The sequence below is a fragment of the Gopherus evgoodei genome, chromosome 6 (genome assembly GCF_007399415.2).
Source record: "Gopherus evgoodei ecotype Sinaloan lineage chromosome 6, rGopEvg1_v1.p, whole genome shotgun sequence".
Classification (NCBI taxonomy): Eukaryota; Metazoa; Chordata; order Testudines; family Testudinidae; genus Gopherus; species Gopherus evgoodei.
The window spans coordinates 52,723,953-52,748,433 of NC_044327.1; the positions used below are offsets into that span (position 1 = coordinate 52,723,953).

General features: G+C 40.9%; 1 protein-coding gene across 5 annotated transcripts in view; it reads left to right on the forward strand.

Annotated features, from left to right (window-relative positions):
• SYK (spleen associated tyrosine kinase) overlaps window positions 1-24,481 on the forward strand; it is a 103,806-nt gene that overhangs the window by 33,560 nt on the left and 45,765 nt on the right. For 4 of the 5 annotated variants that reach the window (XR_004000922.1, XM_030566769.1, XM_030566771.1 and 1 more), the window contains exons 2-6: window positions 3,188-3,640; window positions 4,596-4,756; window positions 21,789-21,927; window positions 23,253-23,334; window positions 24,044-24,096. Coding sequence is in view for 4 of the 5 variants with exons in the window: in XM_030566769.1 (XP_030422629.1) it covers window positions 3,227-3,640; window positions 4,596-4,756; window positions 21,789-21,927; window positions 23,253-23,334; window positions 24,044-24,096 (849 nt within the window). In the remaining variant the exon portion in view is untranslated. Of the gene's footprint in view, window positions 1-2,805; window positions 2,893-3,187; window positions 3,641-4,595; window positions 4,757-21,788; window positions 21,928-23,252; window positions 23,335-24,043; window positions 24,097-24,481 lie in introns of all 5 variants that reach the window. The other variant, XM_030566770.1, reaches the window with a different exon arrangement.

Genomic DNA, 24,481 nt, shown 5'->3' on the forward strand with positions numbered 1-24,481 from the left:
GTCTGACATGAACAGACTACACCATTGCAGTTCCAGGAGGATCTACATGGGGCCTTTAAAGCACTATGTGTTAAGGTGTTCTGCAATTCATATTTCCATAGACCGGTTTGTGGCACCCCGTAAAATCACTTCTCTCAGAAATCTGCTACCTGAGGCAGCTGCCTAGTTTGCCTATAGCTAGAGTGGTCTCTGCTGTAGATAGCAAGAAAGAAACCTTCATATACTTTAAAGCACAAGATAAAATTCAAATTTACTTTTGCTCTATTTTATTTACCCTACATTTCCTTTCATTTTTTCATCCTAATTTGTTTTATTTTTCCATGTTGTATATATCATGTTTCCCAGAACATAAATGTATTTTAATAACTGCACAGTGAATTCAGAAAGCAGGCTCTGCCATTGGTTTAATGAACCTGAAGTATAACAAATACAGCAAGAGTGGGAAGCAAATATATTGTTGAAATGACAAATCACATAAGAAGATCAACTTAAGCATCTATTAACCTAAATGTCTGTTTACTGAATGCATTATACGAGAGTGACTTCACATATTGACTGTTAGGAGCTTTGGGTCTATCATTAGATGCCCAATGGATTCAATTCATTTGAAGAAAAGCTTTCATAGTTTTCATCTTGTGCAGACAGTCTTAGCCTTGTGAATAGTTATTTTGTATGGCATCAATGTTCGATATCCCTTATACATCACCATTTATTTTGGTCTTAACTGAATTCTCAATTTTCATTGGTGATTTTATGCCATTTTAATTTCTTTTAATTCTTTCATATTTAATGCATAAAAACTGTATTAATAGATTAAGATTAAGTACATAAACGTCCAGACACCAGGCTGTTCAGAAGTGTAGGGAACCTGCCAGCACTGTGGGTGACCAAAAATCCCAGGCAAGGTTTAAGTAGAGGTGTGCAGCAAGTGATTCTCTTAAACTCCAGGTAGTAAATACTGTGCTGCATGTCACTATGCTGTGTGGGGCTACAGTAGCTCTATAGCTCCAGCGTGCCCCTTTCCTGGCACAAAGTGAAGACAAGGTTCACATAGCAACAGATCTCCTGGCCCTAGCCCCAGGCCCAGTCCCATATGTGTCCTGAACCCTGTTATGCAAGGGCTGCAGACCCCCTGTATAGATTCCCTAGAATCCTATCCCTTCCCTTTGACACTGAAACCGTACTAGTTCTGCTGCTGGGGATCCTGCACAGCAACAGAGTTAGGAATCACTCTTCTCTGAGGTCTAGTCTACATGTAAAAATTAGAGTGACCTACCTACATCACTCAGGACGGTGAAAAATTTTGACACGTAGGTCAACCTAATCCCCCGGTATATATGTGGCTAGGTCAACAGGAGAGTTCATCCATCAGCCTAGCTACTGTCTCTTGGAGAATTGGATCAACTAAATTGACAGAAAAACACTTTCTGTGGTGTAGATGTAGGAAGCACCTATAACAGCTTCATGTGGCACTATAACAGCACAGCTTCAGGGATGTGGTTGTGATGCTGTAGTGGCTGTACTATAGACACGGCCTAAAGAAAAGGATGTATAGCATTCATGCAGCATGCTATCACCAGTAAATTATAACCATTTCATTTCACAACTGGTTTTTTTATACTTAACAAAATATCCCTTCTTCACTGAGGTTGTAGTCTCTAAACAAAATCATTTTCTTATTAATGAATGTGGGAAAATATGTGGGAAACATTTTCTTAATAAGTTCCTCTCTTCATGCCTGGTTATCTCAGAAGCAGCCACACTACATTTCTATATCTTACATTTGGGCTGAAAATAAGTATATAAAAATTAGCTGAAAGGATATATTATCTGAAAATTGTAAGCACTTGAAAATAGGAACTTGGATGAAAGAGTCTCATGAAATCATAACCACAGCTGCAGTGCTATAAAAAGACATGTTTGGTCATGTCATATATAGTCTACTGCTAGTTTAAAAAGTGCAACACTTAGTTTGTGGTCCCTTATAGTGGAACAAAGTGGAAGTGAAAAGTGGGAGGTGTCTTTCTGCATCTGTAATCTTGAATATTCTTCTGTAGATGTCACAGTCCAGTAGGATCCACAGATGGTATCTTTGAACTGGCCAGAAATAACCTGGCACAGCAGGGTCCAAAATAATGCAATAGGCTGGTCTACCTTAGTCTATAAAATCCACTGCTTATTTGTAGACAGACTAGTAAAGCTATAAAACAGCATCCCAGTGTAAATACTATGGATTAAACATGGAGTCAAATTCTCAGTTGGTGTACGTTTGTCAGCATTACTCCATCAACTTCAGCATGGCCCATTGTTTCTACTTCTAACAAAACACTAGCTTTTTAAAACTGAAACATTGTATCAAGTGAATACTGTTAATGAATTGTTTAAACAGCAAGAACCAAAATCTGCCCTCAGTTACATGCATAAACACCAGTTTAAAACTATGGGGGCGTCTCACAAATATGTCTGAAGGCAGAAATTGGTCCTTCGTTATTATGAGTGTCCTTTGGCTTATTTTAAGAAAAAATTATTACTGCTTTAATTTAAAAAAAAATCATGATTCTGTCAATACAGATTTGAAGTATTTGCATTTGATGTGCAAAAGGAAAACAGTTATTCAAATATAACATCTGTATGTTGCTATATATAAACATAAGTTATCCCCCATATTCAGTAATCTTGTACTCTAAAACTCAAAGTGCTCAGCTTTCTTTCAGATGATGAGTTCATGATGCATGTGCAAGACTTAGCAGTTTCAATGTAGTAATTTTATTAAAATATATACACAAAATGGCATCCTTCATGCAGGTTCAGAGGCCAGACAAAATTGTTCGGAGGGCCTATCCACTCCCAGGACACGCATTGCATACGTGGACTTCATGCCATTGGTCAAGGGTATGTTCTGCCATCATCCCATATACAGATTGCCCTTTGAGTTCGATGGGAGGTTTGCATGAAATATTGCAGGAAATGGCCTTGTGCCTTTTTGGTCCAAAAAACGGTAATCTCATGTCTGTGTAGTACAGTGACAAAACAGTTAGGACCCCATCCTGCTCCTGTTGAAGCCAATGGCAAAACTCCCTTTGACTTAAATGGGGAAGGATTATTAGCAAATTCCTCAAAATGTTGTCTTTTGTTTTTTTCCAGTGGATGCTTATTTTTCCTTCCTTCCTTTATTTTTTTATTATAGGTACAAAACGTTAGTCCTTGCTGATCAAAAGGAAAAGCCATGGCCACCAACATGGCTAACAATGCTAACCATCTGCCCTACTTTTTTGGCAATATTACACGTGAAGAAGCAGAAGATTACCTGCTGCAAGGAGGGCTGAGTGATGGACTATATCTGTTGCGCCAGAGTCGAAACTACCTTGGTGGCTTTGCTTTGTCCCTGGCACATGGAAGGAAGGTTCATCATTACACAATTGAAAGAGAGCTGAGTGGCTCTTATGCCATTGCAGGAGGGAAGTCACATATGAGTCCTGCTGAACTCATTAACTATCACTCAGAAGAAGCTGATGGTCTTGTTTGTCTACTGAGGAGACCTTACAACCGGCCACCAGGTGTTGAGCCAAAAACAGGACCATTTGAGGATTTAAAAGAGAACCTTATCAGGGAGTATGTCAAACAAACTTGGAACCTACAGGTAAATGCAATCCCATTTCTGCAATACAGATGCTTCACTCTGAATTTTTAAAAAGTCAGTATTATATGGGTTCCAACCCAGCCTTTTTTTTCCAGTACATTGTATTAACTTGGCCATAAATGTATTTTTTCCTGAAATGTGGCAGTTTATCATTTATTTTTTAAGTGTTATAAGACCAAGTCTCTCATTGCATCTCTCTACACCAATCAGGATTGAAAACAAACCAAAAAATAGGTAATAGTTAACTGTTAAACAAACACACTTTTTTTTTTTTTAAAGGAAAGTTGTTGTATACAGAGTGTATGTTTATGCTTGGCGTGCAAGTTATTTTGTGTTGCATCCTACCCTCCTGGCCTGCTGTTGTATGTCTGTTTATATTGTATGCAATTTAGAACAGGAACTTGTCTTCCTACATGGCTGTGAGTTTAAGCACAGCATTTTTATACCAAAAGCCTTAGTCTGTTGGTCTGTGAAAACCCATTTGAACCAGTATAGGCAAGCCACCCTAAGGGGCAGTACACCACTAGAGTTGTTTACAGGTTCAGTGACTAGCCTTAATCATGTGGCATGCCCCACAGTTTTAGTTTCTAGGGGAGCTGTGATAACTCTCCACCTACTGGAGTTCCAAAGAACTACTAACCCAGAATGATATGTAAACCATTCATAAACATATACAACACAGTGTCCCAAAGATACCTTATCACAAACATAAACCCCAGATATCTGAATTTCAGAGTGTCTGTCTGAATTTAGTTTCTGCCCTATGAGTCCAAAACTTTTATAGTAATCTAATTAATTTTATCTAAAACTTTGATTATCCACAGAGTTTGGATGTGTCTCACACAGTCCAGTAATGGCATTTACTATAATGTTGTGTGTGTTGAGTTTTGTTTTGTTTTTTGCACTGTAACAGAAAACAGTATAACTGACCTTCTGTGCTTTGCCCACTCTGCAGGGTAATGCCCTCGAACAAGCTATTATTAGTCAAAAACCACAGCTGGAGAAGCTGATTGCCACTACTGCCCATGAGAAGATGCCTTGGTTCCATGGGAAGATCTCTAGGGAAGAATCAGAGCACCGTGTTCTTTTAGGGTCAAGGACCAATGGGAAATTTTTGTGAGTACTTTCATCTTCGGCACTGGTAGTTGCCACCATGATTGCTGCACCTTTTCCATAACTAAATCATGAATGAGACTGTGAGAAAGGAGTTGGATCATTCACTGTGGGAAAGCCCAGTGCAGTGTGACATTCATTGCTGCTAACCATTCCAAAGATAAGCAGATGTCTTTGAGATTAGTTTTTCCCCTTTACTCAAATTAAAATATAGAGTGAAAGCAGGGATCATGTTTTGTTCAAGCAGACATTGAGGTTAAATCTGTATGAAGCAGCAGAAGAATTCAGAGTGCCAAAAAATTCCATTCAGCTTTATATTATGAGTGAAGGTATAGTATTGAATGTGATATCAAAGAAATACAAAATACTAGTAAACAACGTTAACATTTAGTATCCATAATTATTTGTTTTTCAAAGAGGCAATAACAATACTTTGTTCTGCAACTAAGTAGGAGCAAGAATGTAATTAAATAATGCTACTTTTACTTTATCATTCCATTCTGTGTCTATTTCTCTATCCACTCATATGACTTCTCTACTGTTTACCTGATCACAAACAAGACATTTTGGATAATGATTAATCAGAGCCAGTTTATCAAGAGAAGAGGTGAGCTGAAAATTTTCCGGTGGGACAGTTTTCTCTTGGAAAATGTTAATTTGACTCAATCAAAACATTTTGTGGGTTGAATTCAATCCGGAATTACAAATTGTTCTGGTGCCTCAGAAAATGCATTTTTGGATTAATTTACTATTCATCAAACAAATTTTGTCTAGCTGTAGTCACAGTTCCCTCCTTGCTCTGCTCCTGGACCAGTGCAGCTACACACTGTAAACTAGACAAAGGGCAAAGTGACAATCTAGCCCTGAGTCATTTTCCTGGTTCCTGTAATAATTTCCCCAATATGTGTTTTCCACGGTAGAAGTTGAGAAATAAACCACTGCTTTATTAAACAGGAACAGGAACTCCAAAACTTCTGAGAATGATAGAAAGGAAACAAAGCTTCAGGTTACAGGTCACACACATCACATAAATACTCCTTACCAAACAACAGTGTATAGCAATGTGCATTATAAGATTCTATCATGTAGTTATAGACCATGTACTGTAAGCACTTCTTTCTGTGACAGTAGCTGCTCTGAAACAGATTACATGTTTTTTTCTCTTGCTGGTACAGACAAGGCAAACTTGGCAGCTATATGAAATGTAGAATTTCTGTGCCTTCTCAATAGGCGTTATCATCTTTTTCCTGCTATTTCTTGGAATTTACTTCATATGTGGTCTGAGTTAAGATATGCAACTGAGCATCTCCAACAGCCTGCTTGTGGAAGCTGTCTTTGTTTTCTGTAATCTGTACACACATCGTGGAAGCAGCTTCCAAAGCAGAAGAAGCCTAACAACAAACAGAAGAAGGTGCAAGAGCTGTCCTTCCTGAAACACATCTTTGCCTTCTGTGGAGATAAGTGCTTTCTGGTCACTGTGAACATCTGCTATTCCCAGTAGGTGTTGGGCAGTTATGGCTTCAGCTTGTCTGAGATGATTCTCAGTGGCTTTATGGAAGAACCTGGACTCAGTACACAGCTTAGTGTAACGGGATTCACTGACCACTCTGGCGCCTCCTGCCGTCTATCATGTGAATTAGCTCTGCATGTCAGTTCACCCTCTTCAGGTGGTGCCTCGCCCCTGTCACTCCTGCTCTAGGACCCACATCTCTCCAAAGACCGCAGCCATGCCACACACTGTGCTTCCCCCCATTCTGGGGGACCTGCAGTCCACTGTTCAGCCACTTTCCTTAGTAGCTACTGCAGTGAATTGTCTGGCCACTTCCTCATGGCCCCAGTATCCTTTTTGCCTTTGCCTCAGGGCCTTGGCCTGCAAACCCCAGCAGCCAGCCAGGAGCTGTCTCTCGCTCCCTGGGTCCCTGCTTGCAGCACTGCACTGTCCAGGGTACTGACAGTTCTCTCAGCCCTCCAGAGACAGTCCTTCCTCCTTGGGCTCCCAGCAGAGAACCATCTTCCTCTGCCCTGCAGCTCCCTTTTTATATAGGCCTGCTTGCCCCTGATTGGCTGCTTCCTGCACAGCCTCCCTAGGGCTCTATTAATCCCTTAGAGCCCAGAGTGGGGCAGGCACGCCATTACACTTAGCAAGGAGGAAGTTGACTTGGTATGGCAGAGACCTGAAGTCAACATGAAATTAGAAGAGAAGGAGGTTGAAAAAGCTAGGGTTTGGTAGAAGTAAAGTACGTCAAGGGTTTCCAGCACACTATCCCATTCAGTAGTAGGCTTGAGTCACTTGCTGTCATCTGATTTCTCAAACCATTCTGGCCTTCCCTTAAAAAAATAAAGTAGCTAAGACTGGAGGATTCCTAGTGCTGCTGCATGCTCTTTTGCAATTGTCTCTAGAGCTTATTCACTCAAGAAATCTGCCCGAGTCCTGACCAACTTTGCACTTTCTACTTCTCTTGATTCAGTGTCCAATAACAGAGTCTGAGTCTGAATAAACACCTAAAATCCCTTCAGGAGTATCTCATGGGAGGACTGGTGTTATCAAACCTGGAAAGTTTTCATTGCTATGAAATATGAAGATGATCAAGAAAGACGACTTTTAAAGGGCTCCCCTTAGTATTGAGGAATGACAGGTGAGAGAAAGCTCTCCTATCCTGCTTAAATTCAGAAGATTATAGATACCACCAGAACTCAAGTACTCTGCCCCCAGAACAAGCAGATAGCTGTGGGTAGTTTGGGTTAGGAATTCTCAAAGGTCATTTTATGCTCCTATCTGTTCAGAAAATGTAATCACAGTTGCTGCAGGCTTTGTCTTCAGAAGCTGAGTGGAAGAAGATTCTTATGCTCTAGAAAGGAAACAGTCTGTCCAGTGATTTTGTTGCTGGAGTAGTTTAGTGCTACTCTGGTTCTTTGTGTTTATTTTGCAGTCAAGGTTCCTGCTTCCCTGATGGACAGAACAGAATTAACCATGGCGGGAAAATTCCCTAGCAGAGGAGACCTCCTCTCACAGGTCTGCTCTTCTTCTTTACCTTGGTACACTGTGATCTGATGGCAGAACACGGAGTAGTGCTGGTTTAGAGATGAGGGTTTTTTGAAAGAATTTGCTGTCTGTCATACAGAGGATTGCACTTGACTTCCCTTGCCTATTCCTGGATTAGCAATACCTTTTCCAGTGAGACATTCTGAACGCGGCTGGATGTGTATTCCTGCTTCTCCCAGAATGTTCATTTTTTTTACCTCTCTGGCTTCTAAAAAGGTCTCTGAATCAAGTTGGTGCAAGTCCACCTCAGCCATTTCATCTATACATGATCCCATCAAGACAGAGAAATGATTCTCCTCCCTATATTCAAAAGCTTCTTTGGCCTCTTCTTTTGAGGACACCTAGGCATTGACCATTGGTTCTTCAGTAGACCCTACCATTGGTTTTCCAGGTGTTTGTAGAACCCATTCAAAGCTTTAGGAGCCATATCTTTAGAAACTGTAGGTACCTAAGGCCTGGTCTACACTGTGGGGGAGGGTGCAGGGATCAATCTAAGTTATGCAACTTCAGCGACGTGAATAACGGCGGTCCATTTATCGCATCTTTACTAGACGTGATAAATTGACCCCAGCTGGATCAATTGCTCCGGAGGTAAGTGTAGACATGCCTTGAGAGTGATACATAAGAACTTCTTTCTCTTTAGGGAGAATTTTTTAGTTACTGTCAATGTAGCTTGCAGAATGGGGGAAGATGTGTCCTACTAATTTCTTATCTTCAATTCTGAGGTTTGGTGGGGCGGGGGAGGGTTCCCCTGCATCCTCTACCCCAAGGCAATCCATTTAGTGTCAATTAACCTCTTGTTTTAAATGTTATGTTGCAATGTCTCTTTGCAGCAGAGATGAGTGAGATCAGAAATTTCATGCTTGTAGTTTATTTAAAAAAAAAAGTTAACAATTTTTTTGAGATTATAACAAGGGAAAGAAGGCTACTGGTGGATTAAGGATTATTTCCCATTACCTTAAGGCCAGGCCACGCAGCTACATCCAAAATTGTGAAGTCCCACATAAGTACAGTGATTTCATGGGCTCAGTGAATAGGAGGTTCTGCCTCTGGAATTTGTAAAGTGACTACCCAGCATCTCTGGGGTGTTTTCACATGCACTTTTAGGTTATGTCTACACTAGAGACTTTACAGTAGCACCTCTCTCATGAGCTGCTGTAAGGTCTCCCACGTAGTCGCTCTGTGCCAACAGGAGAGAGCTCTCTCACTTCGATATAATTAAGCAACCCACAATGAGCAGCGGTAGCTATGTCAGTGGGAGATGCTCTCCCGCTGACATAGTGCTGTCAACACCAGTGCTTTTGTCAGTGTAATTTATGTTGCTCGGGGGGGGGGGGTGTTTTTCACATCCCTGACTGACAAAAGTGCTAGTATAGACATAGCCTTAGTTGGCTTTGTCATTCCCTTCTGAAACTTATTGGCCATTAGGTGCTCCAAATGCCATAAGACATGCTTACCTTCTTTGGCTCATTGCTTGTAACAGCCACTGTCTATAACTTCTGTTACTGGATAGGATGGTGGAAGAGAACTATAAGAAACAGAATTACTAGTGAATAATTTTCTGATGCTTAAGTGATATTTATGTGCAGTAAAATAGTTTCACTAAAAGTGGTAATTTCTGGCAACTTGCTGTGAATTTTTTCTGTGAGATTCTTCATGATTTGAAATCCTCCCTGACTGACTGATCTGCCTGTTCTAAAAAAGAAACTGAGTTAGGTATGTAATGTGATGTATGTCACTAGAAAACTGTTTCATTACCCCCTCAGCTTCATGCAGATCATTTTTCAGTTCCTAACAGCGTGGCTGGTTGTGTCAGCACTTTGCCCCAGATGCAGAGAGATGTAGTTTCTACTCCTAGATGATGTATCGGCAGGGGGTCGAAAATCAAATCATTTTTTTTTTCATTTATCGCAGAAATAGCCATGCCAGCTAGCATTTTTAAGAAGTAGAGAAAACATGTTTTCCATTTCAGAACATGGAAGCTTATATGTTTTCTTTGCGACAAAAGAGGTCTGGGAAATGTTGCGCCTCCATCACCACCCCAACAGGTGGCATTCATTACATGAGCAGAAGAATAGACTGAGAGATTGTTGTAAAATACTTGTCAACTTTCTTATTATTTCATTCTTCTCTCTGCATGGCTCTAAAATTTTATTTGAAGTCTATGAATTTTCCAATAAACTTTCTTTTTGGGTGCATAATATTAGAATGTGATTACGAGCAATGATTATTACAAATACAGGTTTGTGCATGGGCTCAGTAAATTCCCATTAAGAAATAAAATAAACATTTGCCAACAATTACAAACCAGCCATATCTAAAATGCCAGTTTTCTCCTGCACTTCAAATGGGATATAACTGTGATATCTGTTTGTCTGTTGCTGCTGTTGTTAGTATTGACCAGAAGTGCTTAATTCGTGGTTTGGCAGTTCATAGCCCTGGTACCTCTGGGCTTTCCGCATCAGTTATGAATGTGCAAAAATTGCTTGTGCTCCAGCACCTAATTAAGCAATGGTAGCCAGCATACACCTGACTTTGAATTTGTAAATTTAGTTTTATAAGCATGTGTTTAGAAGATAAATTCCTGCAAGACATAAAGTCTTGATTTAGAAATTTAGCCATATACCTTCAAATCTTGCAGTTTGAAATGAGATATATAGTTTCTAACACATTTATAAACTTTACATTCAGCATTAGATACAAACACATAAAACTTTTCTAATTACTTGTAATTACGTACGATCATGTACATGTTATCAGAAGGTTCACAGCCACATATAGTTTGTATATAACTTGAACACGCATGCAGAAGTACCAGGAAGGAACCAAAACATAATTTTAATATCACAAGGAGGCCTACAGTACCTGTTGAGCTTGCCAAGGCCGAGCAAAGCTAGTCTAGTCCATTAAAGGGACTAATGGCCTCCTGTCCAGCATTATTTGATGTGATATCACTCCTGATGACTCTAAATGCTTTTCTAATGTACTGGAACAATTGATGCAGTGGGAATCTAGTCTCAGAAGTCTGCTTTTCTTTTTAAATACTGCCTGACCAAACTACATGGTGCTGAATTGCGTAATGCACATCTGCATTATTTTTATTAGCTCTGTATCTATAAATAGGACTGGGAACTGCTGACATAGGCTATCATGAAAATAAAAATATCTGTGATACTTTAATTAAGGAACTGGAAAATTCTATCCAACTATTCCACTGATAAAGGTATTACAGGATCATGTTAATTGTTGACTGTGGGCCAGATAGCCCCCTCTGTTCTGTGGCCTAGGGGTAGGACAGACATACATATGAGCATGAAAAGGGGATGAGTAACTACACTATGTGTTTCCTCCTCTCTTCTCACTTTCCACCAGAGTTACTAGCAGCCCTTTTTTGGCTACACTTCCATGTAGCCAAAGTGGAGGGCTTGTCCCCACCAATATTTAACTGGGGAGGAGGGACTTTCCTCCCCCCAAAAATTACCAGCCCCATTTAGTGCTAAATATAGCCTTCAAAAATGTAAATGGATTGCTAGGGTTGGAGGTTGGTGTTAGTGATGTTTTTTTTTTCCTACAAATTATATCTTCACATGATTGTTCTTTAGGGGTCTGCAAAGACCCAGCAAGTACCCCAGTATTTTGAGAAGGCCTCTGTTCAATTCACAGTTGGGGAGGGCTGTGATTCTTCAAGCATCCTTGAGTTCCACAGCATTCCAAAACCAAGCCTTTTGCCACTAACTTCTTCCAAACTTCCCCAATGGTAGAATGTCATGAATTTTCCACATTACATTTACAACATTTTTTTCCTCAAAAGGATTGTTTGTTTATACAGAGGGGATAATTTTGGCTTTGTTTGGAAGCAAAAGGTGCTGAGATAAAATCAAGATTGTTATCCAAGAAAATATTTAAATGAGCCTACAGAATTTACATTTATCCTTGAAACAGCTATCAATTGTCACTTAACATTACAGTTGTAAGGACCTAAGAAACCCAAGGGACAGAATGAGTGGAAGAATTTCAACCAATGGAATGAATACATTCTGTTTTCACTGCACCACTCAATACTTAATTTTTGGTTGTGAATTCATTGTAACCTGGGTGTTTAAAATATAATTAATATAAGAACCAAAACATTTGGACACCAGTCTGGTTCCACATATTATTGCTGTAGATTGCCACGTACTTTCAGGGGCGAAAGAAAAATGCAGAGCTGTTATTTACCAGGCTGTACGTGGCAATAGACTGTATAGGAGAGGGATGCAAGGAGGGTCTGGGTCACGATGCAAACTGCAGGCATGCACACAACTAAAATTAATTAATTAAAAGTTTTATTGGGAATAGTTACAAGGGATAGGGGAGCAGCGTATGATTAGCTAATAGGGTTAATGGAATTTAAAACATACAATGGCTAAAATATTTACTATTAAACAATATTTATAAACAAAGATGCAGTAAACAATATTTATAAACACGGATGCAGCATTTAGTAATAACCAATACTTACGAATACAAACCAACTCATAACGACCGGCAAACGTAGAAACTCTGCTTAAAACACGTGAGCTGACAGAGGTTTCGAGGTGATCAGGCTCGGTTACGGGTGTGTACAAGGTACACAGGATTCGTTTTTCTTTCTCCTCTTCTGCCTGCACATGGCAGACCAGCCTAAAATACCCACTATGACATCATAGAAGAGTCATAGGGGACGGGGCCCAAAAACTGTGTGTGTTCATTTCTGATTGGTACAAGCAAAGTTTACACCAAGTAGGGGAGCAGGTGCCTGAAAGTCTGGCTTTGCCCCCAAAAGGTGAGGAAATGCATATAGTTCAGAATGCCTTTAACACTGACTGACAAAGGAAGAGGCCAGGGCAATACCGGTATGGGCAAGTCTTTTAGGATGCAGACAGGAACTTATCTTAACATGCCCCCGTGCCCTGGCCGAAATAGTTTGGCCAAAAACCTAAACTTCCGAGTCCGACTCCTCATTCCCACCTACGAGGGGATGCGCTTCGGGGGTGGAAGCGATGTAGGCCGAGGCAACAAACTTGTGAATGCAGGCTTTAATGAAGGCACATCCGAGACAGAGAAGAGCGAGCCCAACCAGAAGGGACACAAACAGAGATTGGAGATAGGATTTGTAGGGCGCAAGGCCAAACCAATCGAGCCATGACCAAAACTGGAAGGACTCTCGTGACTCTTTGACAGTAGACCTCAACGTTTGCAGGTCTTTAACAATTGAGGACAAATTAGGAGAAATAGAAGGCAAAGAAACACAACATTTATCAGCAAACTCGGGATATACTTCAGCAAATTTAGTACAAAATGAGGGAGATTGTAACAAATATTGAATCATTAATCTATTTTGAATACTATACTGAACAAGGGAATTTAACTGCTGATTAACTAAGGAGAGGCCTTTGGCCGTAGTATTAGCAAGCATTTCAATAGCAAGGGATTGAAACAGCACTTGATCACGTAACATCATATAACCGACAGGGTTAAAACTAACAACAGAGGAGGCGAGGGAGGAAGCTGCTGTTTGCAAACGAGTCCAAAACGAGCGGGTACTATGACGGTGTCGGTGGCTAGATGGCAAGGTATAAATACCTCCCCCCTGTAGATACAGGGTGCCAATGGTGCATATACCCCGGGGGTTGGGAGGAAGCACAGCAAATGCGACATTACCGCAAATCCAAAAATGACCGGGTCTTAAGGAAGAAATTGTGGTATGGCTCCACCTATTATTATTCATGGAGAAAAAGCTGGATGCACGATTGATACATGCAGCCTCAGCATGATGCATATGCTGGGCATGGAACAGATACGTATGTGTTATGGAGGTATAAAAGGTTCCAAAAAGAATGTTATAATTAAGACGATAAGAACAATTAAGGGGAGGGGGGTAGGTGTAAGTAAGAGTGGGTTTAGTTAGGGAGGTATTAGCATAAGAGAAACTCCACATAGAACAATTAGAATAAGTACCCACCCAAGTAGGGGCTGGGGTTAAACTATTACCAACAAAAAACCAACAATGAGATGCTGAAACTCTAATACTATCAATTAAAGGAAAGCTATGATCACTTCGACCTGAAGCATTAAGAACTGGAAACACATAAGAATTAAATTGTGAAGAACAATTATTCCAAACACTAGAAGCAGCCCATTGCACATAGGGGGAAGAACAATTTACATTAGACAAATTAAATGAAGAAAAATTATAAACTATTGGTACAAATAGAAAGGGTAATGGATATTTAGGTGAGAACTGAGTAGAGCAAACAAGACAATCTTCTGGATTCAGCGCTGACAGGGACTGGTTTCCGCTGACCTCCTGCACCCAGTAGGCGGCGAACCATGTATGTAGTCCACCTTCTCCTAAGGGTTCTGTGGGCAAAGATGTTGTGAGGAAGGGCAATATAACCTGTAAAACAGAATAATAGGAGCCCTGCTCAGGGGCATTAGTTTGTTTATTAAGAACTACATTTGCTGAGCCAGTTATGATGAACTAGCTTGTTACCGGGGGTACTGTAGCCGCTAAGTAGGTGTTAGGGTACTTGCCAGCCCGGAGAATGGTGGTTTTTATAGGTTTTCGATGGCCAGAGGCTTGGGGTTCTGTAAGCCAAACCAGTTGGCCGGTGTTAAACATGGGGGACCAAGGCGGCTTAGGTGTAAGTGAAATGTGAGGCCAGTGAGAGTAACTTTTGTTGAGTGCGATAAGTACCTGGGGTAAAAATGAGCTCCAGTTTTTAAAATCAGGGTTGGGGTTTGCTGTTCGCAGCATAGTTTTAAGGACTGCGATTTTTTGCTCTACCACATCATTACTTTGAGGATGATATTTAGTATGGATGTGAAGGGAAGCACCCCATCCGAAAATGAGTTGTTCAATGCTTTCGCTGGTAAAGGGTGGTCCACCATCTGCTTGGACTTCAGTAGGAGTTCCCCAGGCAGCTGCTGTTTGCTTAAGAGCCACAGCGACAGAAGCAGCATCGGTTTTATTAAGAGGAACACAAAAGGTTTGTCGAGACCCCAGATCGACAGTAACTAAGGCTTTTGGAAAATGACGCGCACCTGGCAAGGGTCCTATTAAGTCAACTTGCCACGTACTACCTGGGGCAAAGTGTTCTGCAGCGTATCCAGAGCGCTCATATCGGGGACAATTCATAGTTTTTACCTGCACACACTGCAAGCAGGACTGAACAATGAGCTCGCACTGACTGCGGCTAACGTCAGGCTTTTGGTTAGAAAAGCTAGATAACAGGCTGTACAATTTTGTGGGTGGTAAGTGTCCCCATTCTTCGTGGAGCCAGCGCAACAGCGGGTCTGCCTGTACGGCGGGATTTGCCATATGAACTTGGGAGAGCTCTCTCATTCTTTGATCAAGACTGGAATGCAGGGGGTTAGAGTCTGGTCGATGGGAGGGACAGTGCGTAACGAACCAAGGGTGAGAGGATTTACGAATTAGGGCAAAAATTTGGTCCCACAATTTAACAAAAGCTGAGGGAGAGGCTTGCTCAATTAAAATGTCTAAACAAAATTGAGAATCGATACCTAAAACAACTTGCTTGTTGGCAGAGTGGGCATCAGCAACATGTTGGGCAGCTAAAAGAATGCCCTGCACCTCGCATTCTTGTGCGGAGCAGGAGGGGGGCAGCAACTGCACATTAAAGTGATTACATGTGGAACAAAGAACTCCTGCCCTAGGGGATGGTGAGGTGCCCCCGTCAGACACAACCCAGGGATCATATTTTACTTCAATGCATAACGGTTGGTGAAGGGGGGGGGGCAAGATGTTATCGCTGGGAGTTAGGGTCCATGCCTGCCAAGCTACCTCAACCTGGAAACATAGAAGCTGCCAGGTGTGAGTAGTGCCATGAAACTCGGGTGGAGGGGTACTTGTAAACCATGGGATTAAATGAACACGTGGTCCAGACAGGGTACCTGGGATAGGGAGTTGGGACCAGTGACGCGCACTGGACGCAGCCAGTAGCATTTTTCCCACTAGACCATAGTTGTACTGGGGTCCAGACAGGCGATGGGCCCAACCTCCGTGCATCCTGTTCGTGACACCATGTAGATTGCCACGTACTTTCAGGGGCAAAAGAAAAATGCAGAGCTGTTATTTACCAGGCTGCACGTGGCAATAGACTGTATAGGAGAGGGATGCAAGGAGGGTCTGGGTCATGATGCAAACTGCAGGCATGCACACAACTAAAATTAATTAATTAAAAGTTTTATTGGGGATAATTACAAGGGGTAGGGGAGCAGCGTATGATTAGCTAATAGGGTTAATGGAACTTAAAACATACAATGGCTAAAGTATTTACTATTAAACAATATTTATAAACAAAGATGCAGTAAACAATATTTATAAACACGGATGCAGCATTTAGTAATAACCAATACTTACGAATACAAACCAACTCATAACGACCGGCAAACATAGAAACTCTGCTTAAAACACTGAGCTGAGAGAGGCTTCAAGGTGATCAGGCTCGGTTACGGGTGTGTGCAAGGTACACAGGATTCGTTTTTCTTTCTCCTCTTCTGCCTGCACATGGCAGACCAGCCTAAAATACCCACTATGACATCATAGAAGAGTCATAGGGGACGGGGCCCAAAAACTGTGTGTGTTCGTTTCTGATTGGTACAAGCAAAGTTTACACCAAGTAGGGGAGCAGGTGCCTGAAAGTCTGGCTTTGTCCCCAAAAGGTGAGGAAATGCATATAGTTCAGAATGCCTTTAACACTGACTGACAAAGGAAGAGGCCAGGGCAATACCGGTATGGGCAAGTCTTTTAGGATGCAGACAGGAACTTATCTTAACAATTGCTATTTATGGGAGTTGACTTCAGTAGGAATAGGAGCCGTGTTTTGTTTCTAGGCATTAACTGTTATATTTTACTTCTGTGGGTGTATGCAAGTGTTGGGATAGAGGAGCAGGTGGTATTCTACTACTGGTTTCTTTAATAGAGCTATTGATTTAAAAAAAATGTTTTAAAATATACAATGTCCACAGAAAACCATTTGGACAAGGGATTTATTATTGTTTCCTTTGAACTTCTACATGGAAATCTATTGGAGATTCATAAATGGTGTGGTGCATTGTACAGCAGTTACAACACACAGTCTAATCAGTTGCTTTGTTTTTGCAGTTCTCAGAATTACTAAACAAAAACATCTGTGTATGCAAAATAATGTAGGTGAACCCCAAATCCAACATGGCAACACTGAAACTGTATCATCCTGCCAGTATCACCCTGTCACAATGAGAGCTGTGAAAAACTTGTGGATTTCACTTATGGCACCTTTCAGAAAATGTTTTCATTTTCAATTTAGGTAGTTTTCTCTTCATTAGTTTCACTTGAATTTTTAAGTTTATTCAAATTCCATGGGCAAAGGAGACACATTAAGTGGTGAATATTATTAAGTGCTAAGCAGTATATACTTATCAAGAGTTCCTTAGGATTAGCTTAACCTAGAAAACCATGATCAGTTTCACAGGTTACCATTTCAAAACCAAAATGAAATTGTGAAACCCAGCTTGTAAGAACACTTCCCACTGTCTTGCAAATGCAGCGAGTATTTAGTTTTGAGATGTGACAACAGGTTTGAAGGCCATCTGAAAGTGTGCAGGCTCTTAATTGCATCATAGTGCTAGCATCGCAGATCACAATGCTATGTGATGTAGTAACAATGGGTGTGATCTAATGTTTTTTGATTTGATTCGTTAAATTCAAATAGGATTTGTTTAAGCTTGTTCATGGGTTGTTCTGAACTGCTCATTCAGCCATATTGCATGCAAAGTTATATTTGTTGGTTAAAATTTAAATGTACAGAACATAAATATGATTGGAACACTGACTTGCAGAAATGGGAAATAGAATAAGATATTTTTTTCTGAAACCAGAATAGCTTGCCTATCACTTTAAAAGAAACCTGAACCATTTTGTTTGTGGTTTTTCTTAACATACAGGTACTTAGCACGCTGACTTCCTGTGCTGACTGACCAGTCAAGCAGCAAGGTTTCTGCTAAAATGGAGAATGACTTGAAGTTTGTTGTCCTGTGTATTGCTCTTAATAATTAAAAGAACTAGAAATACATGTTCAGAGTGGAGGGCATTGTCTCCAAAATAGATATGCAATTTTGCATTACATTCCATAGCATTCAGAAAGTATCTTGCACCATATTAGGAAATATAATCTATTATCTCTCATTAACATGGAAAGCAATTGTGTATCCAGTATATTGATCTGCTCTACAGAGGCTGACGTTTTACATGCGCAGAGATTATTACTGTTAATGAGTTACCTTCATACATCCTCTCAGGACCAGACATCAACGAGAGAGTAGACTCCGATTATAGTAAATTTTGTAAGGATCACAGATGTAAAGAAAAATTTTCTGAAGTAGGATACAGCTCTTCAGGGCCCGACATGTGCCTCTTTCTTAGTCTCCTGACCTGGCTCACACTTCGCTGCTTCTACATGAAATGCAGGCAGAGATTAAAAAGACAGAATCACAAAACTGTGGCTCAGGCATTTCAGTGTGCTGAACAAACTCATCCATATAGATGCCACCGGAAACTTGGTATTTTCTGTCCAGCCATGAGGAGGAGAGAAAGGTACTGGGACTCCTACCTGCCAAGAGATGGCATCTTACATGTAGGAGAAGAGGGGAAACAAACACACACACATCAGGAACCAGGAAGGGGAAAGAGAATTAAACCCCTCCTTCACAGCAGCCAGGAAATGAGGAAAGCATTACAAAGCCCAGTGGAGTTACAGGAACATGACTTAATTGCGTATTAGTAAATACAACACCAACAAAAGCATCTCAGTACCATGTCTGGGTTTCGTGCCATATATTTAGCTCTAAGTTACTTGAGAAACTATTTGCCAGTGATTAAGGATAAGATTATGTCACGGAGGTCACAGAACCCATGCTTTCTGTGACTTTCAGAGACCTCTGTGACATTTTCTGCTTCAGCCCCAGGATGGAGGGACTGGGGCTGTCAGGTGGTAGGGACCTGGAGCTCTTAGCTGCCATTGCCTTTGGGGAGACCTGTAGCTCCCACTGATCATGGTGGGGCCTCAGAGCTGTTAGCTGCAGCGGCCTTGAAAGCTGCTGGACCCATCCTACTTCCACTGAGGCTTGGGCTTCAGTCATCATCTCCCCTCCCCCTCCCCAATCAGCCCATTATTTTTAGTAAAAGACACAGACAGGTCACAGGCTTCTGTGAATTTTTGTTTATTACCCACAACCTGTCCGTGACTTTTATTAAAAATAACCATGACGAAATCTTAACCATAACAATGATTCAACTTTTCAGTTCTTTAATACTGTGAACCACCATTGTGTATATACTGGTAACTCATTTCAATATAATTTAAACTCTGAAAGCTGTTTGACATATAGACCTGGCTGAGAAACAATTTTTCCTGCCCATGAAAAATTTTGAATTTCAAGGGTGGGGAGGTGGACAACCAAAAAAAACCGTTTGTCTCTAATTCAGAGAAAAAGGTCAAAACACTGAAATTTTTCACAGGTGGGAGAACCAAAAATGGAATTTTTTAGCATGTTTTCTTGGCTATCTGACTCATCATACAGGCAATTGCGCTGGGAGTTGGGCCACTTGCCTGAGTCGGGCAGCCTGGCCAACCAAGGATCCTAGGGAGCCTGGCAGTCTGACAAATGGTCTGCTAAGGAGCTCAGGAAGGCATGTGGATGACCTGACAGGAAACCAGGCAGGTTTCAGTCTAAAGTTTCGTCAAAATTGACACATCCCTTCAGAATGTTTCAATGTAGTTGAAGCTGTATTTTCCAGTGGGAAGACATTACATCAGAAAACATGTAGACCAATTCAGTTGACCAGCCTCCTACCAGCTGTGTTTGAACCTGGGGCCTCTGGATCTAAAATCAAAAGTCTACTTTTTCTGCTAAAGGACCAATGTGACAGCATAAAGGCAATAGCATGCTCAAACAATTTCCTGGAGTCAGCCACTGAAGGGAAACAAACCCATACTGGGATAATGTGACTACAACACATAATATAGTTTTAAAATCAGTACTACTGAATGCAGGCACTTCATATATTGTTTTCAGACCTTCTGATTGGCCAGTATCCTGAATGAATGTGAATAGTATGCATTTTCCTTGCATTACATTTCATGGTCTACTAGATAACTTTTGATTTTCCTTATCTTAACAATGAAGATAATGGGGAGAGAACATGGATCATCTTCATAATCTAATATTATGTGAAATAAATAAGAATTGGATGTGAATTCCAAGCACTTAAGGGCACAGAACCAAGATTTGTCTTTTTGCCACAGGTCCATTAAGATGATTACTCTGTCTGGGGCAGTAGCCAGAAAGAGAGACACCTCTACCCCGATATAACACGACCCAATATAACATGAATTCGGATATAATGCGGTAAAGCAGTGCTCGGGGGCGGGGGGGGGGGGCAGGGCTGCGCACTCTGGCAGATCAAAGCAAGTTCAATATAATGTGGTTTCACCTGTAAGATTTTTTTGGCTCCCGAGGACAGCATTATATTGGGGTAGAGGTGTACTTCAGAGAGAGAAAATAATTGCTTGTGTGCATAGCCAATAGTGCAATGCTTTATGTATCCACTGCAGACCTTGCACCTTGAAGCATAAGATCTAATTTGCTTAACAAATATTAACATAATTAATACAATTCGACTGCCTTGTAAAATCCTGCTATGTTGCTTGAACATGACCTAGAGTTAAGGTTAAGATTTTGTCACAGTTATTTTTAATACTCACAGACAGGTCACAGGCAGTAAACAAAAATTCACAGAACCTCCTGACCCAACTGTGACTTTTCCTAAAAATTAAGGGGAGGTGTGATGGGCAGGTGACAACTGAAGCCCGAGCCCCACTGTATAGGAGGGGGTCCAGCAGCCACGGCTGAGCTCTGGGGCTCCCTCGTCACCCACAGCAGCAGACAGCTCTGGGACATTCCTGCCAGCCACGGTGGCTCATAGCTCCTGGGTCCCCATCCTGAGGCTGAAGTGGAAAATGTCACAGTTGTCTCTGAAAGTCATGGAATCCATGACCTCCATGACATAATTTTATCCTTACATATAGTAGTAAACACCGCAAGCTAATTCAATGTTTCTCTTTTTATTTGCTTATCTTAACCTGCTATTAATTTCAGATATCCCGCCCCCCCCCCAATCTTTATATTAGGATGTAGGATAAAAGAGTGAATAATCAGTTTTCACTGTATCTGCCTATCTGTTAATGTCCACTTTATTTGAGGTACCAGAGAGATGTAAATACAACTGTAATGTACAAGAGCCCTGTCTCTGACTTCAGCCCTGCAATACACAAAAGTGCATGCATTCAGAGCCCTTGACTCACTGAGGGCAGGTATACACTACTGCTTAATTTGATCTAGCTTCTTATGCTCAGAGGTGTGAAAAAGACACTCCTTCTGAGCAAGGCAAGTTACAATGACCCAAGTGCTGTCCACACCAGTGTTAAGTCGGTGGGAGACACCCACCCACTGACATAGCTTCCACCTCTTGCGGCGGTGGAGTAATTATCCTGACAGGAAAGCACTCTCCTGTTGCCATAGAGCATCTTCATCAGAAGCGCTACAGCAGCCAGCTGCATCGGTGCAGCTGTGCTGATGTAGTGCTTCTAGTGTAGCCCTACCCATAGCATGCATGTTGTGCAGAACACAGGATTCTGCTGCTCCCTAGAAAATAGCTCCACATGTCGGAACTTCCTTCCCCCGGCCCCCGCCCCAGGAAAATGATAAAACAAACCTCAGAAAATTGCATTTTATAAAATTTACACTAAAAGTACATGAGGGTTTTCAAGGGAAGGCTTCGAAAGCTGGGATGCAGTTTTAGCCCTATTTCCTTTTGGAAAGCTTGTAGAAAATACGATTTTTTTTTTCAAAATACAGATGCTTGCTACTAGTTGAGAATAATCTTTGATATTTCTCCTGTCATTTCAGAATCAGGGAAAGGGACAACAATGGATCCTATGCTCTCTGTCTGCTCAGTGAAGGAAAAGTACTGCATTATCGTATTGACAGAGACAAGACAGGAAAGCTCTCTATACCAGATGGAAAAAAGTTTGACACCCTCTGGCAGGTCTGTTAAATTAATCAGTTGGACAACTCTCGTTATGTTTTTATAGCACCAAATAAGGCAGTTTCTGTTTTACTTTACAACACATCCGCAATCTTTAGCTAATTGGTCACATAATTCTAACTTAATTTTTAGTGATTTTCATCCTTTAGGGGAAAAGGGGGAAGTATCTTTTATTATAGAAAGCTATGTAAGTGGTACAGTTTTTGATAGTTTTTTTAAAATATGTTGGCTTAATTTAAAATTTCTCTAGTTATTATTATTTAAAGAATTGTACATTTTCCTTGAATGAAAAGGCATTTTCATTTGTAAAAGCAAGATTAAATGATAGCTCTATGGCATTTCTGTAACATCCCTTGTGACAAGCAAAAGACAGAACTCTGGTGTGGTAACCACAGAGGGAATAGTTTAGGATGCTAGGCACACACAGTCCTCTTTAGCTCTGTGACTGTCTAGCTGGCAAACTGAGAGATACAGCCTGCTCAGCATTACCAGACCGTCTAAATCCTGGCCCAGATTATGTAATCATGGAATGGATTGCTGATTATACTGTAGTCTGTAATAAAGATGAGGCACTGCAAGGAATAAATGTGGGTAAATTGAAAACACTAAAGGAAATGAAACAGTAACAGATTTCTGCTGCTGCCTATTGTTTAAAATTATATTAACACAAATTGTTATAACTGTATGTATATAATGTAAGTCTATAGTTGTATATAATAATTGTTAGCCTTTCCCTTAACTATGCATGTCCTTCCTGCTTAATGCGAAGCTGACAAAAATGCTGATTTATTAGTATTCTCTGCTGTTGATGAGGAGAGCTGTATGGGCAAAGGAAATTCTTCCACCACAGGCAGATACTGGTGGGAGGCAGGATTTGCTTGTGATCCTAGAGCTGTGTAAAATAAATGTGCGTGCGCGCACACACTCTTCTCCCCCCATAATGAATATGTACTATAGATGCTGTACAATGACTCAATGTGTTCTCTGAACAGAGCTGCAATTTCTGCCTGCATACCCCACTCCACCCCACATTAGACAGTAAAATGACTGCGATTCCACAGTCTGTGTACAGGTAAAGCCAACCAAAAATGCAAAGGCCAGTTCTAATAACAATATATGTCTTATTATTAACATCACAGTAGTGTTTACAGACCCAGGCATACAGTGAGAGGCAGTGCCTGCCCTGAAGCGTGTGGGCATGACAGACACAGAGTAGGACAGGAAGCAGAGGCACAGAAAGGTGAAATGACTTGTCAAGAACCCACAGCCAGTATTATTGCCCAATATCACCTTCTGACATTCTCTCTTCTTTTTTGTCCTATTAGTTAGTTGAGCATTATTCATACAAACCAGATGGGCTGCAAAGGGTCCTCACAATTCCATGTGCACGACTTGGCTCAGAAAATGGTAAGTGATTCAGATGACTGTAAAACTCTAATGTTCCTGCTAAAGATAAGAAGAGGTGTGTGCATTTTCTTCATCAGAGGAATAGGAACATGCAGACTATTCTAAAGAATTGCTCTGGGTAGTGTGAGAAGGTGTAGGGGGATTCTATATTAGATAGAGCCATAATTTTGCCTCCAGTGATTGCCAATCTTGATGGCAATTAGTCCTTTGCTATCCTCAAATATTTTAATTCTTCTTGGGATGGTTTTCTTTCTCAGGCAGTGAAGTATTGACTGCAAGCTTTTCAAGGCCAGTAGGCCTGGCAAGTATTCTGTCTAGTCCAGAAAGAAGTTCTGGGCCAGGTTCTAAGGCTGTTTTATATAAAAACAAGGGATGAAAGTCTCAGCAGGTCGTAAAAATGGCTTTTTCTTCACTTGAAAATTAGTTTGCATAAGAATACAATATTGTAGCGTTGTGATAACTAACATGGTGTTGAACATGACTTATCAGTCAGTGTAGCCGGTGATTGTTGTGTTTAATATCTTGTCAGTTGGTCATGAATAAAACCTACTGGAACCATAGTATGTAAAATCTGTAGTTTGATAAGAGGCCATCCACCTGTTTTTTTTTTGGTTTTTTTTTTTTTTCACTACTATATTCCCCACTCCTGGTAAGAATGGCAGCAATCTGTATGCTTAGAAAGTAATTCTTATGTTTGATTCCCTTATAGCTAACATTATTTTTGACACTCGTCCACCTCCACTTCCCGGAATCCATCCTAAGGTAAGAGTAAGCAGTAGCAGCAATGCTTATGTTTAAGAAAAGCAAGTGAGATCCTTAGTATTTCTTAGCATTTCAGGAACTTTAATGAATGCATGCCACTACAGTAGTGAGTTAATTTTCTTATGATTGCTGTATATAGACAGTACATGGAAAAGTACATTACCCCGGTTTGAAATATTCTAGCTTATTCCTTTAATCAGTTTTTGCTCAGTTATATGCAGCATGTAATTCTTTGGGTTTATTTTATAGGCACAAGATTAAAAAATTATGATCTATCACATGCAAAAAGCTACACTGTGGCAATGTTATGGGTCATATCCTGCACTAACTATAACAACAGGGGGGAGCTGAGATACTGCACAGTGCATCTTCTGTCTCAGGAATC